The 18,759-nt window shown below is 42.3% G+C and overlaps 1 protein-coding gene across 2 annotated transcripts in view; it reads right to left on the bottom strand.

Moving 5' to 3' along the window:
- The window catches only part of USP42 (ubiquitin specific peptidase 42), a 48,619-nt gene that overhangs the window by 10,746 nt on the left and 19,114 nt on the right, over window positions 1-18,759 (bottom strand). For both annotated transcript variants that reach the window (XM_049638929.1, XM_049638928.1), the window contains exons 4-12: window positions 9,105-9,215; window positions 7,403-7,505; window positions 6,195-6,262; window positions 5,184-5,254; window positions 4,019-4,101; window positions 2,874-2,985; window positions 1,944-2,084; window positions 1,668-1,768; window positions 171-324 (exon numbers count right to left, since the gene is read on the bottom strand). In XM_049638929.1, coding sequence (XP_049494886.1) covers window positions 171-324; window positions 1,668-1,768; window positions 1,944-2,084; window positions 2,874-2,985; window positions 4,019-4,101; window positions 5,184-5,254; window positions 6,195-6,262; window positions 7,403-7,505; window positions 9,105-9,215 — 944 coding nt within the window. The remainder of the gene's footprint in view (window positions 1-170; window positions 325-1,667; window positions 1,769-1,943; window positions 2,085-2,873; window positions 2,986-4,018; window positions 4,102-5,183; window positions 5,255-6,194; window positions 6,263-7,402; window positions 7,506-9,104; window positions 9,216-18,759) is intronic.

Genomic DNA, 18,759 nt, shown 5'->3' with positions numbered 1-18,759 from the left:
CACTGAAATCTGTGTGTTTGAAGTATTTTATAAAACACGGCTGGAAGAATCTTTTCGGATAAGAAATCCAGTCGTACCAGGACACGGCAACTGCTGCAACGTTAGCAAGAGGCTCTGAATGACGCGAAAGCAAACACAACACAGAGATGATGCTACCTGTGCAACGTTACCTTTATCACATGAGAGGGAAGCTGTGGTCCCATAAACCCTGATGCGGCCTGTTTGTTGCTGACAACCCGCTGGCTGATTACGGGTCGGGGCGAGGACTGGCCGGGGCTGTGAGTGGAATGCGTGAGTTCACCTCCATTTTTCACATCGTGGGACCTGGGAACAGATAGTGACAGCGCTTAGGGTTTCGCAGCGCATCTTCCCAGAAGAGGTTCATCTCTAGCCCCTCATAGGTAGCTGCAATGCAGAGCTTTGCACAGGGTCCCCTCTGGGTCAAGGTGGGCGGCAGGTGCTCACAACAAAGGTAAGTGTGCAAAGGTTTTGTTCTTTTAATTTCAGTTTTAAGCAATCTCCACACCCAACGTGGGACTCGAACTCCCATCAAATGGTATTTTAAATTGTGTATTCTGAAGATGACGCTACCTGAAGGATATTTTTCTTTTCTGTTTACATTTTTTCTAATTATAAATACATGCCATTACAGAAAATCTGCATCCAGAAGTTAGAAAAAAAAAAAAAAATACTGTGCCTCGCCTCACCCATCAGAGACATCTACTGTTCAGATTTACTGGAATATTCTCCAAGCTTTAGCCTATAATGATGTTTTCAATACCAGTGTGAAAAATTTCAAATTGCTTTTTTCTCCGTATATATTGAGCTTTCTTGTATCATTTAAAAAAAAAAAAAAAAAGGCACTGGGGCATCTGGGTGGCCCAGGTTAAGCCTCCGGCTTCGGCTCAGGTCATCATCTCGTGGCTCGTGAGTTCGATCCCCACATCGGGCTCTGAGCTTGACAGCTCAGAGCCTGGAGCCTGCTTGGGTTTCTGTGTCTCCCTCTCTCTCTGCTCCTCCCCTGCTCGTGCTCTCTCAAAAATAAACAAATGTTAAAATTTTTTAAAAAGGCATCATAAAAATCATTTTTAACAGCTGCATAGCAGTCCGACGCATGGATACGCTATAATTTATGAGCTCATCCTGCTGACGTCCGAGATTTTAGGATGTTCCCAGCTTTCGGCTACTATGAATGAACGCCACAGAGCAAACGTTAGTCGTTTTCCAAGGCCGCGCATTACCAGACATGGAATTAGTGAGTCAGAGTACGCAGCAGCCACAGGAGAAGAGTGAGTGGCGCCCACCCAAGCCCGGCCCAGGAGGGTCACCGGCTGCCTGTGCTCGGTGGTAGAGAGGCGCCCACACCCGGGTCCTCAGAGTCCCCCTTCGGGAGGCCTCCATGCCCAGGCCCGAGCCGTTCGCCGCCAGCCGCAGCAGCCCCCCCTCCGCCATCACCTGCCCTTCCTCTGCATGTTTCACTGTCCACCTGCCAAGGAGCTGGGAGCTAAATCAAACTCCTAATCCGTACTCAAAACACGACCTTCCTTACTCTGTTGGCACCTCTGAGCTGCTGTTTTAAAAACAACCAAATTCTGAATTTAAATATGCCGATGAGATGAAGAGAAAGGGCGTAACAGAAAATGCGAAAATGCGTTTCCTGAGGATACCTGATATAAAAGAGTACGTAAGCTTGTTGACTGAGTACCGATCTAATATCACTGGTAGATACGATGGAGTCGTTCATTTGATACCAGAGGCCATTGCTAGCCTGCAAAAGAGAGCCAATGAAAGAGAGATTAGACAGCATTCAAGAGGAAACACCAACCAAGAGAAACGTAAGAAGAATGGGCTTTCATATCCTAACTGTGAAAGTCCCACCTTGCCCCCCAAGAATGCCAGTGCTGCCTTGAGAAACAGTTATTAGCAAAATCTGCACAGCTTACTTTGATGTAGCAGAAGTAGTGGCCAGCATGGCAGTTAAAGCCAGTGTGGACCAGTACTGCATACAGGACATAAATAATCGGTTCCCCGTTTGGTTGAGACATGTACGGTCGGATGTCAAGGTACTCAGGGTATTTCACATCCTAAACAGAAACGGAGAGGGGAAAAAGGAACATCATTTCCGAGGGCACAGATCATTCTGCACAAGCACGTGGAGACCCGCGGAGACCTAACACGCTGAGCTGCGTGTCAGAAGACATGACTGGCCCGGAGCCCGCCTGCGCCCGCACCTATTCAACGTGCTCCCACTGCATTCTTGATTTCCTCTAAATACACGAGGATCTCCTCTCAAGTGAATCGTCTGAACCCGTCCGAGAGAGAGAGCAGTGGTAGGCTACCTCTGGACTTTAGTCTCACTTACTTCTACTATTTCAGGAAGAGACTGTGGAGTCTCTTGCGTGCTACTCATTTCTGATACTTTCACTCTTCGGAAAGTAGAAAGAAAACAGGAAAATTCAGCGTGCTGCCATCAAAACCCACGAACAAACAGGAAAACACGCTTTGGTGAAAAGAGAGCGAGATCCAGCAGGGACGTCCTCTTTGGATTTCGAATATTTCAAGTGACATCGGCTCTCCCTGTCTGTCCCCACCTTCACTGACGCTGAGGCCCAAACGCACAGCACAGGCACCAGTTTTATCATCACAGAGTCTGGCCAGCTAAAGCAGACACAAAGTGCACACGCTCATAAACACACAGACCATCACGAGCACAACGCTTTGACACTTTTTCGCCCACGACCGAATACTAGGAGAACTTAGAAGACCTGGTCACAGAACTGTCCAGCCAGGTCATTCATAACCCTTACTAGTCACCAACACTTAAGTCTTGAAAGACTCAACATAAGAAGTTATGAATAATATTATCTACATACCTTAGCAATTTTTCCACCAGTAAAATTTGCAAACCGTTTCAGAGAAAGTGTAAGAACATTAGAGGATCTGTGTATAGTAAACCTCTTGGAAGCTGGAACCATCTTTTTACACCTTGAAATGAACAGAAACAAAGGATTAGGAAGACATATATAGACATATATATACACACACACACACATATATATACACACGTGTATATATATGTGTGTGTGTGTGTATATATGTGTGTGTGTGTGTGTACACACACACACACATATATACACACACACACACACACACATTTTTGGTATTTTAGTCTTTCCCTGGTTATGTCTTTCAAACATTTCCCACCAAACCCAAGAGAAAGATACTAGCTAAGAAACAGCAGCCTTCTCAACCAACAGTGAAAATACTAAAACTTACAATACAGGGGAGATTGCTCAATTAGCATGAAAGAAAAAAGGAAGCTAGAACAATTTCTGAGAAGCCACATGTAAACTGGTAATTTTAAAATTAGGTTAATACAAACTTCTCTCAGTTCACAACAAACTGAAATTTTCAGGCTGATACAATTCTTTGCAGACAAAGCCCTATCCACAGACAAAAGGAATAAAAGTGAAGATTAGAATGTCCATGGAGTTTAAACGAAGGAGAAATGCCTATGGTAGTAGGCAACTTCTTTCCTGGCAAAACGAGTACCTCATAATGGTTACCTACACCACCTGACGCTAAAGTGAAAATCTATTAAAACCTATGAAATAGGACTTTCTTAAAATACAGGCTCTCTTGACTTCACGGGCAAACACATTAATGAGTAATCAAAACTAGAGGTTTCTAGCAGATACTACCCCAAATCCTGGGTAAGAACCAGAAAGAGCCTTAACTACCCCGGGGGGAGGGGGACTCCCACTCCATCACCGCCTCCCCCGCCCGCCACGGACGGTTGCCCAGGCCGTGCCTTCCCACGCGGCGGCTGCTGTGTGCTTCCCGCTCAGGGCAAACTTGCCCAGGAAGGCGGCGCCTGCTGTGTCTCCCAAGGGCAACCCTCGAGAGAGAGTGAGCACTGAGACACCAGGCATTGTGGCCCTCGAGGAAGAGGGGCCCCGCGCCTTCCGGGCGACAGAAAAGCTAACGAGAGTCCGGCCCCGCCGCGCAGACCACGTACTTGCTGCACTTGTACGAGTTCTCCCCGTCGAGCTGCTCGGGCTTCACGAACTGCTCCAGCGCCTTGTTCACACTCTGAGCAGCCTGGGGAGAGAGGAGAAGCGTCAGCGCCACAGCACCTCTCACTGACACTTGATAGAAAAAAGGAAAAAGAGGGCTCAAAGGTATGAAAGCAGATGGGGGTGTGTTGGGAAAAAGAACATTTCCTGGCATCACGATGTTCACTTTCATACCCGTACACAACCAGCGATCTCCGCTGGCTAAGAAACAAGCAGATTAAAGCGAACCGTCCGTGAGGAGTCGCTCGCTGCAGCATCGTTTCCGTTAGCACGGAACCGGACGCACCGAACACGCACCAGCCAGGAGCCAGGCGGCCGCTCACGGCACGGCCGTCCCCGCGCCCACGCAGTGAGGCGGTCACGCGCCCAACTGAGACGTCACGCCGGTCTGGAAGCATGAGTAACATGCTTGCAACAGTTTCCATCACACCGTTAAGGGCTCGTTCTGAGGGACGGGACCGCCTACGAGTCCGCAATGTTTCTCGCTTCTATCGTTAAGCACGGAGTACATTTGTAATCAGAAAAATAAAAAGCTTAACAAAAAATAGGAGCTGAGGGGCGCCTGGGTGGCGCAGTCGGTTAAGCATCCGACTTCAGCCAGGTCACGATCTCGCGGTCCGTGAGTTTGAGCCCCGCGTCAGGCTCTGGGCTGATGGCTCGGAGCCTGGAGCCTGTTTCCGATTCTGTGTCTCCCTCTCTCTCTGCCCCTCCCCCGTTCATGCTCTGTCTCTCTCTGTCCCAAAAATAAAATTAAAAAAAAAAAAAAAAAAAACGTTGAAAAAAAAAAAAAAATGGGAGCTGAGACAATGCGAGGAGCCAAAGAGTTTCTAAAAAATTACCGTCATCTAAATTGGGCTAAACCAGGCATCAGATTCTGGTTTTGTCATGATGCCAAGTGAAAAGTCAAAGGCGAGAAAAAGATTAAGTGTTCTACGTCTGTAAGATACCTGCTCCAAATCTGACATGATCTCCTCTGAATCAAGTCTCAGAGTAGTAAGATTTTCACGTGTAGCACGTGAAAGTCTGAGTTATAAATGAACTACAGACGAAGTTACATCAAGTCTGACTGCCTTCTCCTGATCTCACCACCACAATTAGCAAACTTACCTTTATCTCCAACGTTATGTCGAGATATGGATCGAACGTATCTGAGACACCTTTGCAATTTAAACACTTAACTGAAACAAAAATAAAATGCAAAGAATAAGCAAAGAGTCATCATTATGGCACTACCAACTACTGAAACGACAGAACACAAAAATACCACTTCAAAATAAAAAATTAAAGTACTTTTTTTTTTTTCAGATTGGGCAAACAACTGTAATACCACACACAGTGTGAGTCAGTGTCGAGAATGCAGCCCACACACACTGCTGGTTGGAAAGGGAACGGGTAGAACCTCCTGGAAGGACGACATGGCAGTACCACGATGTAGAACACATACCCTTTCGTGCAGAAATTCTAATCCTAAGAATTCATCCTACTTATACACTTTCACATGAACATAAAGGCATTGCACAGGGATATTCACTGACAGTAAGAACAATAACAAAAAGTTTGAAACAACCTCATTATCCATTGTTACAAGGGGGCTCAAGGGGAATTCTACTTCGGCTGTGAAAGACTGTTACCCACATGTACTGAAATGGACCAAGATTTCTAATGTTAAGAGAAAAATGAGAGAGGCCTATCCAATATACTCCCAGTGTGCTCATGCACAGGAGAGTGCTGGAAGGATGCACTACAAACTGAGACATGGGTTGCCTTTGAGGAAGGGGTTTGGGAGTCGGGGCTGGATTGGGAGGCACACTTTCCACTGCTAACCCTGTCCGCCTGCACTTTTTTAACCACATGCATGTATCACTTTACCAACTATTTTTTTTTTTTTAATGTTTATTTATTTTTGAGACAGAGACAGAGTGTGAGCAGGGGAGGGGTAGAGAGAGAGGGAGACAAGGGATCTGAAACAGGCTACAGGCTCTGGGCTGTCAGCACAGAGCCCAACACAGGGCTCGAACTCAAGACCCCATGAGACCATGACTTGAGCCAAAGTCAGATGCTTAACCAATTGAGCCACCCAGGCGCCCCCACTTTACCAACTTTTAAACAAGACTTTACCTCTAGATCTTAGGTATCCTCCAAATATCTGACAAACGAGTGTGGTAGCCTGGGTGTGTCTGTCTAATCTGAAAAACAAAGTGATACGAGACAAGAGTTCAACAAAAATTACAGATGCTGTGACAAAGCTTTAAGAGTATGGACTTCTATAAAAGAACGAGACTTCAAATCAGAAGCCACAAACTAAAAAGACACCAGAATGCGAGGCCACCGGAGAAGAGTCTTGTCCGGACCAGAACGCAGGGAGGGTTTGGGGAGGCAACCCGAAAGAGGTAGGACGGTACTGAGAAGGGACCTGACACTGGGGCAGGCACCTGTGCTGGAAGCAAGCGGCAAGACTGAGCCGCTGGGCGTGTGGCCCCGCTGGTGAAGGCAGGGGACACGGAGCGTTCTCCTCTGCTCTGGGGTCAGTCATCCGGGCAAGCGGAGCCCAGCCGAGGCAGGGCCAGCAGAACAGGAGATGTACCAGCTGTGCTCAGGCAACAGCAAGTGGGTTGGCATTTGGTACCTAGTTGCATTTGCAATCTTCCTCTTGAGTCTGCATTTAGATTTTAAGGAAGAAACTGCAGAAATTGGTAACTGACCAGACTAAGATGCAGGGAACACACACAAATTTCATAGGCTGGAGACGAGCAGAAAAAATGCTGGGCACAACTAGAAAGGAGAAGTGGTTAGTTTTAGATCTGCAAAGGGATGCTGGTGCTCAGAAATTAAGTAACGGCAAAACCAATATCCAATCCCTGACACCGGTTATTAAATCCAAATTGTTACAGTAAGCATACCTTTAAAATATTTTCACCATTTTATTTTTTTACATGGTACTTTATTTTTTTTTCAAGTTTATTTTATTTACTTTGAGAGCATGTGTGCACATGCGTGGGAGGAGGGGCAGGGGGAGGAGCAGAGTGGAAGAGAGAGAATTCCAAGTAGGCTTAGCACTGTCAGCACAGAGCCCGACGTGGGGCTTGAACTCACGAACCGTGAGAGCATGACCTGAGCTGAAAATCAAGAGTCGGACGCTTCACTGACTGAGCCACCCAAGCGCCCCTAACCACTTAAAAATAATGGCAATCATGTGAGGAAGAGGCAGCGCGAGGTCAAAAGTGAAGCCAACACAGAGCTCTGCGCATTCATCATAAAAGGCGAGACTGAACTCGGTAAGCCAGCGATGTCGAGGGAAGACGTGAGCGATGCTTTGCTGTACTCACTTATTGCTGCCATTCAAGCATGCTTTTTGCATAGCATCGACAGTGTACTGAAGGAATTCATGGGCATCTTCTTGGTTTCCAAAGCGGAAGTGCCTAGCTATACCTGTGAAGTTTAAGTGAAGACAGAGCTTTATCATCACATACAATCCACCTCGGCTGTGCCCCCACCCCCCCAGACGTTCCATCCCGTGACCACCTGTCGGTTAGAAAACGCCTGTAATTACTTTATGAGTTGACTAACACAAACTGCCTGAGAATGGCTAGAACCATGCCCCTGAAGACCATTACGAGTGCATGTGGGCTAGAGCTCCTGAGAGCCCAGAGACTCTAGGTCATCAGCAAGTTAATAAAATTATAGCTGACTAAATTCAACTTGGGCTGTATGGTCTCAAAAATTTGTTCACAATGTTACGTTAGTGCCCACAATCCTACTAAATTTGGTGCTAGGGCTCCCTAAGAGAATTCACGGCAAACATAAATGTCTACGCTTCTGTCCCAATAACCCACAGAACACGCCGCATCCTGCAGCCCTATTTCTAACTGAGCAGCTGCAAGACAGAATGACATAATGAAATGCAAGAGTATAAACAATGTCACAATAAAGCATTAACAGAGCAAGTTCTATAGATGAATATATAGAAATACAAATTCGCTGGAGTCACAGGAAACTGCCAGTGTTCCGCCAGTTCTGCCTACACAAATGGCAATCTCATGATCCAACCACATGTCAGGGGGTTATGTGAGCTCGTGAATATGGGTGCAAACAGCAATGACATTTTCTTAAAGTCTAAGTTTAAAAATATTAATCATTCTTTATATACACAAAATTAAACAAACAAAATTACCCCTGGCTAAAATTCTGCCGGGATCCGACACTGTTTAAAAAATGTTTGCACTGTCTCCTCTGGCCTGTTAATAAAGCCAAGGGCCAATAGAACACCTCTTAATCTTGAGCAGCTTTTTAGGCAAAAGGATTATAGATTGTCACTGTATAATTATCCACCCCTGTAATTACGCAGCTAGATTCCAGATTAACAGTTAGGGTTTCCTTTTTATTTGCATGCATTTTTTTCTCCTAACTCAGTTAATTAAGATGATGTAAAAGTTTACTGCAAAAACACACAGAAAGTGTGTTAAAAAATTTCACGCACCCTATCAGGATCATTATAATGCAAAAGAAAATTTTAAAGTCATTTAAAAATTAAATAGAAAAAGCAAAATTTATCTACAAATTTGCTCAGTTATGAGTTTAAATGTTGCTTTAAGAGTAGAGTTAACTCAAGTTTGATAATTCCTGACGCTATAGGTTAATACTCATTCACTGAATTGAAACGAATCCAAAAATATTTAAAGAAACCTATGGGACAATATTATAGTATAACTCAGCATAGAAATCCAAATAGGTAGGGGAAAAAAAATCACTGTAAAACTTACCAATGATTTTATTAAAAAAGTGACTTTTAAAAATTTAAATTTGCTTATACTAAACTGAATACTTTATTACACTGTCATCTTTTAGGGTTTCAAAATGTGTTTCTATACTAAACATTTTACTGAAAATTTGTTATGAATTAAAGATATATCCACGTATGATAAGACGTTTGTTTTCTGCAATACAGCAGGGGCTCATCTTTTACCAGTTGGGCCATTAAGACCAATTACCTAATAAATACTGAAATAAATTACTAGCGATGATACTTACGCCGCATCTCATTAATGACAAACATCGGCTTAATAACATCCCCAGGATTACTGAGTGCCTGGGTGATATGTGCTTGCATGGTACACATCATACAAAATCCTTCTGCGTGACCTGAAAGATAACAGATGATAATCCTCCAAATTAGCAAAATATGGCTATACAGACACCATGGACTACTTTAAATAAGGGGCACACTCCTGAAATGAATTAATGACAATGGCTACTGTGCGTCACACCTCGAGCTAGCTTCCTTCATTCTCACCTAATTCTCCAACAAGCCTAAGTGATCAATATATACTGGCTCAATTTCATAAGAGAAAAACTGAGACTCAGAGAGTTAAAACGTTGCCCAATGTCAAATTAAGTGGATGACACATGCTGAATTCAAATATTTTCTTCATTTTCAAAGCTTGTGCTCTTAACTACTCTTTATACTGGGAAAAATAGGTTTTCTCTTATACTACCATTTGTCTCAAACAGTAAAAAAAAAAAAAAAAAAAAAAAAAGTCTCCATACAAGAAGTTCAAAGCCTTTCTGTAAATATTCTGGTCTTGTTGGACATGTACAGGGGTCTCTGTTACACATTTCTTCCTTTTTACAACTTCTAAAAAATGTGAAAACCATTCTTAGCTCATGACTAACTGGTTCTACTGGTATCCCGTGAGTAGAGGCCACAAATGCTGCTAACCATCCTACAAAAAGCCCAGGCCAGCCCCCACAACAAAGCATTATCTGGTTCCAACATCAGTAGTGCTGAGATTGAGAAACTCACCTTAAACTAAATCCTGCTCAGTACCTGCCTCACAAAGAGCCTTGAAAGGTTCAAACTCTTTCCAACTGATACAAATGTGTCCCAGAATAAAGCTCAAAAATATTTATAGGAATCAAAAAGAAAAAAAAAAAAAACCTTCCACACCCAAAAACATACCATTCTAATTAAAGACTACAAGGCATGAAAAATGCAGGAATGACCAATAACAAGGAGAAAATAAACAGAAACAGACCCAGAAATGGCACAGATGATAAAATCAAGAGACAAAGACATTAAAAAATAAATTATATACACATTCATGTGTTCAAGGAGGTAGAAAAAAGCAAAAGCATGTTAGGGGGAGCCATGGAAACAGATCCAAATGTACTTTACAGGTGAAATGTAGAATCTCTGAGATGAAAAACACAGATGAGATTAATAACAGATTAGACAGAAGAGAAGAAAACATTAGTGAACTTGAAGACTTAGCAACAGAAATAATCCATAACGAAACACATACACACACAAACTCAGAACAACAAAAACATTAGCATATCAGTGAGCAGTGGGACTCCAAGTTAGTCCCTAAAAATACATATAATTGGGGTATGAAGGAACAGAGTATTTCAGGAAATAATGACTGTCTATAGAGAGCACAAAGGAGATTTTTAGAATGATGCTACGGTTTTGTTTCCTGAAAAGGTGGTGGTTTGCATGAATCTATACCTGTGTTAAAATTCATTGAACTGTGCACCAAAAAGTTTAACATTACTCTAATGACAAAAATAAAAATTTTTTTTTTTTTAAATAAAAATTTTTTAAATGACTAGAAGTCATGCAAATTTCAAACAGTACGTCTACAGATCTAAGAGTCTCAGTAAGTCCCAAACAGAAAAAGACACGAGAAAACTACACAAAAACTAGTCAGACTGCTTAGGACAGTGATAAAGACAGCATCATAAAGCAGTGAGTAAAACAAACAAACAAAACAAAACATGTATACAGAAACAAAGCTAAAACTGACAACAGACTTCTTGTCAGAAACAACACGGAACAGAAAACAGCACAGTAACACCTTTCAGGTATTAGAAGAATAATGTTCTTCTCACACTGTATAGAGCACAGAATTCTAGGCCCCATGAAAACATCTTTCTAACACAAAGATGAGACTTTCACTTCTGGGAAGACAGAGGAGAGGTTCTTCCTCCCATTCCTCTGCGAAATAGAAAAGCCCTGGACGTTGTCTGTAAAACAAATATAAGAAGGCAGTGAAAGAGGAAAAGACAAGCTAGCAACTGCGGAACCCAAAGAATGACACTGTGGCAAGTTCCCTGGGTTTTCTTTGTGCCTCAGATAGTCCAGAGCTAAAGAAGCTAGCAACCTGGAAACACCAACAAATAGGATAAAGCCCCAGTGAAAGCCTGCTTTCTGCAGCCAAAAGACCAGCGTGGCAAGACAGAAAACTTTTATTTATTTATTTTTTTAATTTTTTTTTTTCAACGTTTTTTATTTATTTTTGGGACAGAGAGAGACAGAGCATGAACGGGGGAGGGGCAGAGAGAGAGGGAGACACAGAATCGGAAACAGGCTCCAGGCTCCGAGCCATCAGCCCAGAGCCCGACGCGGGGCTCGAACTCACAGACCGCGAGATCGTGACCTGGCTGAAGTCGGACGCCCAACCGACTGCGCCACCCAGGCGCCCCAAGACAGAAAACTTTTAGACAGTAATTCTCTACTCTAGCCACACACCACAGAAAAACAATGACTCCCAGACCCCTAGGCCAGCAAAGGCCAAGTAGGCAGCCTAAACTTCCACTTGCCAGGCTGTAATGGGGCACCCAACCCACCCACTCGTAGTAGTGTTAGAGAAGGTGGATTAGGAGCTAGAACTTTCATCCATGTGGGGTGATAACAATCACACCTCATCCCACAGCAAAGATCAGGTGAGGAACCTGGACTTGGATGCCAGCCCCTGGTAGTGAAGATGACTCCCTCCAATTCGCCATTGGGATAGTATCAGAATCAGGACTTTCAACATCACCCAGTGGTACAAAGCTGCTGTGGTGTCAGTGGAGACCAGGTGGAGAGCAGGAACGAGGAGCCCCAACCTCCCCCTGCCCCCATGCTTCACGGGCAGAAGCCCGGACTTCTACTTCAACCTAATACTACTTCCTTTGCCAGAGTGCTATCACAGAAAGCCCGCTGAAGCAATCATTAGATAAGATCCACATAAAACTTGTAACACAAAAGCATCCAGGTTTCAACTGAAAATCACTCATCATTTCTCAAATGAATGAAAAAAAATAAAGAGATGATGCCCGCACTGAGATGATAGAGATGTCAGAATTATCTAGCAAAGGTTTTAAAGAAACCTAGAGAAAAATGGCTCAGCTCATAATTACAAACACCCTAGGAACAACTGAAAAATACAGAAAGACTCAACAAAGAAATAGGAGATATAAAGAACCAAGTGGAAACTTTAGAAACAAAAAATACAATAATCAAAATAAACTCAGTGGATAAGTTAGAAGAATAGAGATTGCAGAAGAAAAAAATCAGTCAACATGAAGACAGAACAGCAGAAATTACCTACTCTGAAGAATGGAGAGAAAAGAGACTGGTGGGGGCGGGGGGGGTGGGCAATGAACAGAGCCTCAGGGACCTGTGGGACTCTAACAAAACATGTAGCACACATGTCATCAGACTCCCAGAGGAGCCCCAGAGGGCTGAAAAAGTATTACACGGAAGGAAGGCTGAAAATTTCCCGAATGTGGTAAAAAATAGAAGTCTATAGATTCAAGAAGCTGAGCAAACCCCAAACAGGAAAAAGAAACCTATCCCAAAATATATCATAACTAAACTTCTGAAAACTAAAGACAGAATCTTCAAAGCGGTGAAAGAAAACAGTACACTACCTATGAAAGTGTGTGTGTATGTGTGTGTGTGTATGAAATAAACAAGAAAAATGACAGACTTCAGATCAAAAATGGTGGAGGCCAGAGGAAGTGGCACAATTTTCAAGGTCTGAATGAAAAGGAGTATCCGCCCAGAACCCTACACACAGTGGAAATACCTTCAGGAATGAAGGCAAAATCAAGACGTTCTCAGATGAAGCAAAAACTAAGAAAATCTGGGGGCGCCTGGGTGGCTCAGTCGGTTGAGCATCCGACTTCGGCTCGGGTCATGATCTCGCAGTCCATGAGTTCAAGCCCCGCGTCGGGCTCTGTGCTGACTGCTAAGAGCCTGGAGCCTGCTTCAGATTCTGTGCCTGCCCCTCTCTCTCTGCCCCTCCCCTGCTCACGCTCTGTCTCTCAAAAATAATGTTAAAAAAAAAAATTAAAAAAACTAAGAAAATCTGTCGCCAGTACACATACCTTAAAAGAATGACTAAAAGAATTCTCTCAACAAAAAGGGAATGATTTTTTAAAAACAGAAACGCTGGAACATCAAAAAGGAGGAAAGAAATAGTAACAAAAAATAAAGGCAAATATAATAGGCTTTCTTTTTCTCAAGTTTCTAACTTATGTGACGATCAAAAAAATTATAACACTGTCACTGATATGGTTCTAAATGTAAGTGGACGAAATATTTAATCACCTGACAATTAGGGGAGACTAAAGAGAGATAGAAGGTTTCTACACTTACCTTTATTTAGTAAAATGACACCAGTAGACTCTGATAAGTTATGTATATATAATGCAAACCTAGAGTAACCACTAAAAAGACTACATATACTCAAAAAAGTTAAAAATAAATCCAAACAAAATTATAAAAAAATATTCACGTAACCCACAGGAAGGCAGGGAGAAGGAAACAAAAACAAAAAACAGAGAGAAAACAAAATGACAGACTTAAGTCCTGATTTGTCAATAAGCTTAAAAATGTAAATGTTCTAAATATACCAATTAAGAAAACCCAGATTAACAAAGTAGATGGGATAACGTGACTCAATCATATGATACCTCCATTTTATATACATATATATATATATACATATATATGTATATATATGTGTATACATACATATATGCACACACATATATATATATATACATATATATATATGTATATATATATATATATACAAAAACTTACAGCAATCCTCAATGTGTTTGTACCAAACAACAAAGCTGCAATACACATGAACCAAACTCTGATAGAACTGAAAACAGACATAGAGAAATCCACAACTAGAGCTGGAAACCTCAACATCCTTCTGTCAATAAATGAACAATGAGAAAATCAGCAAGGATACAGAACTCAGCAATATCATCAGCCAATGGGATATGGACAACTTATAGAACACTCCAGACAACAGCACTATACAAATTCATTTCAAGGGTTCATGGAACATATACCAAGATAGACCATATCCTGGGCCACAAAACAAACCTCAAAAAATTGAAGAGAGTAGAACCTGGGTGGCCCAGTCAGTTGAGTGCTGAACTTAGGTTCAGGTCAAGATCTCACGGTTTGTGAGTTTGAGCCCCCCACTGGGATCACTGCTCTCAGTGCAGAGCCTGCTTTGGATGCTCTGTCCCCCTTTCTCTGTCCCTCCCCTGCTTGTGCACACGTGATCGCTTGAGCTCTCCCTCGCTCTCAAAAAAAAAAAATAATAATAATTAATTAAATAAATAACACATTTAAAAATTTTAAGGGAATTGAAATAATAAAGGATATGTTTTCTACCACACTGGAATCATAATAGAAATTAGAGAAAGATAACAGGAAAATCAATGAACACCTGGAAACTAAGTAACATGCTTCTATATAATCCATGGATCAAAAAATAAATATCAAGGGAAACTTAAAAATGCACTGAACTAATGAAAAACCAACATATCAAAAATGCAGAGACACAGCTAAAGCATTGCTGAAAGGGCAACGTATGGGTATTACCAATATCAGAAACAAAACCCTGCAGATACAAAAAATTGAATTTGTAATTTAAAAACTCTCAAAAAGTACAGCTCCAGACCAAGATAGCTTCACTGATAAAGGCTACCAAATGTTTAAATACGAACCTACGTCAAGTCCACACAATCTCTTCAAAAATCCAGAGGAGTTAATGTATCCCAAATTCATTTTTTATAAAACTAGTATTACCCTGATAATGAACCAAACAAATATGGTATAAAGTTAGAAAACAGACCACCATCTCTCATGAATAGATATGTAAAATTCCTTAATAAAATATTACAAGTAAAATTCAGCAAAACTCAAAAACGATTACGCATCAGAGGAGAGAGGGGAAGATGCCACGGACTAGGAGGACCCGAGGCTCGACTCGTCCCACGAATACAAGATAACTATCAAGTCATCCCAAATACCCTAGAAATTGATCTGAGAACTGGCAGAACAAACTCCACAACTAGCGGCAGAGGAGAGGCCACATGAAGGAGGAGGAAGAGCAGAGCCACAGACTGGGAGAGAAAATGTGGCTCCTGCAGTAGGGAGGGAGCTGCAGTCACTGAAGAGGGCAGGGCAAGAGACATACTGGCACACAGGGCAGTGCAAGGGGAGAAGAATCCCCAGAGCAACTGGCTCGCAAAGCAAAAGGTTCCAAATTTCCTGAGTTCTTACCACCCGAAGGGTTTAAAGCCTGGAGTTTTAAAGGTCAGAGTAAGTGGCTCTGGTAGAGATCAGAAGACACTGCTGCTGCTCTTGGAGAAAACAGACCTACAGCGTGGAAACAAGATCTGACGAGTGCCTGAGGCACACAGTAGGGAGGTTAGCTGCTCATCACAGAGCATGTCCAAGAAAGAGAGTGTTCACAGAGAGACCCCCTTGGGAACAAAGACACTGGCCACCAGCATTTCCTTCCCTCTGCCCTGCAGTGTAAACAAGGAGCCACCTGTGGGAACCAGGACAGCACCAACACTCACTACCTAACATGCTGACACTAAGCCCTCCCCGCCCGCCGCCCCCCCATGCTCTGGAAGAACCTCCCTTCCCAGTCACACTTGCCACAGTCCCAGTGCAGCAGTTCCCTCCCCCAGAAGACCAAACTAAACCCCTGCTAACCTCCATCCCCCCAGCCAGGAGTTTTTCAAGGCCTCGGTTCTGGGTGGCAGCAGCAACAGGTCTCATTTTACAAGCAGATCAGGGCACACCCAGTTAAAACTCATCACATTCAGGCCAGCGACCAAACACTGCCCACAACAGGCAAAGAGAGCCTCTGCAGGCAATCAGCCTGAAAGGTAAAGTGGCCAGAATACAACAGCAGAGCACACGCAGCTCACGGTGGAGACATTCCTGGCAGCACCAGGCCTTGGGGAACAGGAGATACTACACTGCGGGGCACTATGTGACCTCTCCATAAAGTCATTACCCTCAAAAACCAGGAACCATAGGTCACTGTCCTAACACACAGAAACAAGCACAGGGACAAAATGAGAAGACAGAGGAATTTGCCCCAAATGAAAGAACAGGAAGGCCATGGCCAGAGATCTGAGTGGAACAGTTTTAAGTAACACAGCTGACGGAGAATTTAAAGCAATGATCATAAGGATACTAGCTGGACTTGAGAAAAGAGTGGAGGACATCAGTGAGACCATTAACAGAGATAAGGAATAACATAGCAGAGATAAAGGGCTCAATAAATGAAATGAGAAACATGCTTGACGGAATAAACAGCAGGTTGGAAGAAGCAGAGGAACAAATTAATGGCCTAAAAGAGTAATGGAAAGTTATCAAGCTGAACAAAAGAGAGAAAAAAGAATTATGCAAAACAAGAATAAGCTTAGGGAATTCAGTGACTCCATCAAACATAACATTCATATTGGGATCCCAGAAGAAGAGAAAAAAAGAGGCTGAGAATTTATTTGAAGAAATAATAGCTGACAACTTCCTTAATCTGGGGAAGGAAATAGATATCTTGATCCAGGAGGCACAGAGAACCCCCGACAAAATCAACAAAAGTAGATCCACACCAAGACGTATTGTAATGGCAAAATATAGTGATAAAAAAAATATTAAAAGCAGCAAGACAAATGAAGGCTGTTACATACAAAGGAAACCCTGTAAGGCTACCAGCGGATTTTTCAGTAGAAACTTTCCAAGCCGGAAAGCAGTGGCATAATATATTTAAAGTGCTGAATGGGAAAAACCTGCAGCCAAAAATACTCTATCTAGCAAGGCTACCATTCAGCATAGGAGAGAGAAAGAGTTTCCCAGACAAACAAAAACTAAAGGAGTTAGTGGCCACTAAAACAGCCCTGCACGAAGTATTAAAGGTGACTCTGAGTGGAAAGGAAAGACCAAAAATGACAATATGAAGGTAGGAAGCACAAAAACAGTAAAAATGAATATTTCTGTAAAATATCAGTCAAGAAACTAACAACAGGATGTAAAATATGACACCATATACCTAAAATGTGAGGAAGAAAGGAGTAAAGAATAGGTTCCAACTTAAACAACCATCAAGTTAATATAGACTGCTATATGCAAAAGATGTTATACACAAACCTAATGGTAACCACGAATCAAAAACCAGTAATAAATACACAAAGAAGAAAAAGAAATCCAAATATATCACCAAAGAAAACCAGCAAACCATGAAAGAGAGAAAGACAAGAATGAGTCAGAGAAAATCTTCAGAAACAACCACAAAATGACAATAATTACATAGCTACCAATAATTACTTTGAATATAAGCGAACTAAACACTCCAATCAAAAGACACAGGATGACAGGGTGCCTGGGTGGCTCAGTCAGTTAAGTGTCCGACTTCAGCTCAGGTCATGATCTCACAGTTCATGGTTTGAGCTCTGCATCAGGCTCTGTGCTGATAGCTCCGAGCCAGGAGCCTGCTTCGGATTCTGTGTGTGTGTGTGTGTGTGTGTGTGTGTGTGTGTGTGTCTCTCTCTCTCTCTGCCCCTCCCACACTTGTGTGCACACCTGCTCACGCTAGCTCTCTCTCAAAAATAAACATTACAATAAATAAAAATAAAAATAAACAACAATAATAAAGGGGACAACCCAACAAGAAGATACTACAATTATAAATATTTATGCACCCAACACGAAAGCACCCAAATATATAAAACAGTAAATAATAAACATGAAGGAACTAATTGATAATAATACAATAACAGTAGGGGACTTTAACACCCCACTGACATCAATGGACAGATCATCTAAACAGAACATCCACAAGGAAGCAAAGGCTTCGAACGACACTGGACCAGATGGACTTAACAGGCATATTCAGAACATTCCATCCCAAAACAGCAGAATACACATTCATGTGCACATGGATCATTCTCCAGAATAGATCACACATTAGCCCCCAAAACAACCCTCAACAAATTCAAGAAGGTTGTAATCATACTATGAATCTTTTCTGACCAAACACTATGAAATTACAAGTCAACCACATGAAAAAATCTGGAAAGACCACAAATACATGGATTAAAAAACATCATACTAAACAATGAATGGGTCAACCAGGAAATCAAAGACGAAATTTAAAAAGTAGAGGCACATGGGTGGCTCAGTTAAGTGTCTGACTCTTGATTTTGGTTCAGGTCATGATCCCATGTTTTGTGAAATCGAGCCTTGTGTCAGGCTCTGGGATGACAGCATGGAGCCTGTTTGGGATTCCCTTTCCACCTCTCTCTCTCTGTCCCCCTCCTACTTGTGCATGCACACACATGCTCTCTCAAAATAAATAAACATTCAAAAAAGGTTTTTTTTTTAATAAATTAAAAAGTAATGGAAACAAATGAAAATGAAAACATAGTGGTCCAAAACCTTTCAGATGTAGCAAAAGCACTTCTAAGAGGGAAGATTACAACAATACAGGCTTACCTCAAGAAGCAAAAAAAATCTCAAATAAACAACCTAACCTTGCACCTAAAGGCGCTAGAAAAAGAACAACAAACAAAACAAAAAACCAGCAAA

Source organism: Panthera uncia, chromosome E3 (genome assembly GCF_023721935.1).
Source record: "Panthera uncia isolate 11264 chromosome E3, Puncia_PCG_1.0, whole genome shotgun sequence".
Taxonomy (NCBI): Eukaryota; Metazoa; Chordata; class Mammalia; order Carnivora; family Felidae; genus Panthera; species Panthera uncia.
This window is presented reverse-complemented; position numbering and strand designations above follow the sequence as displayed.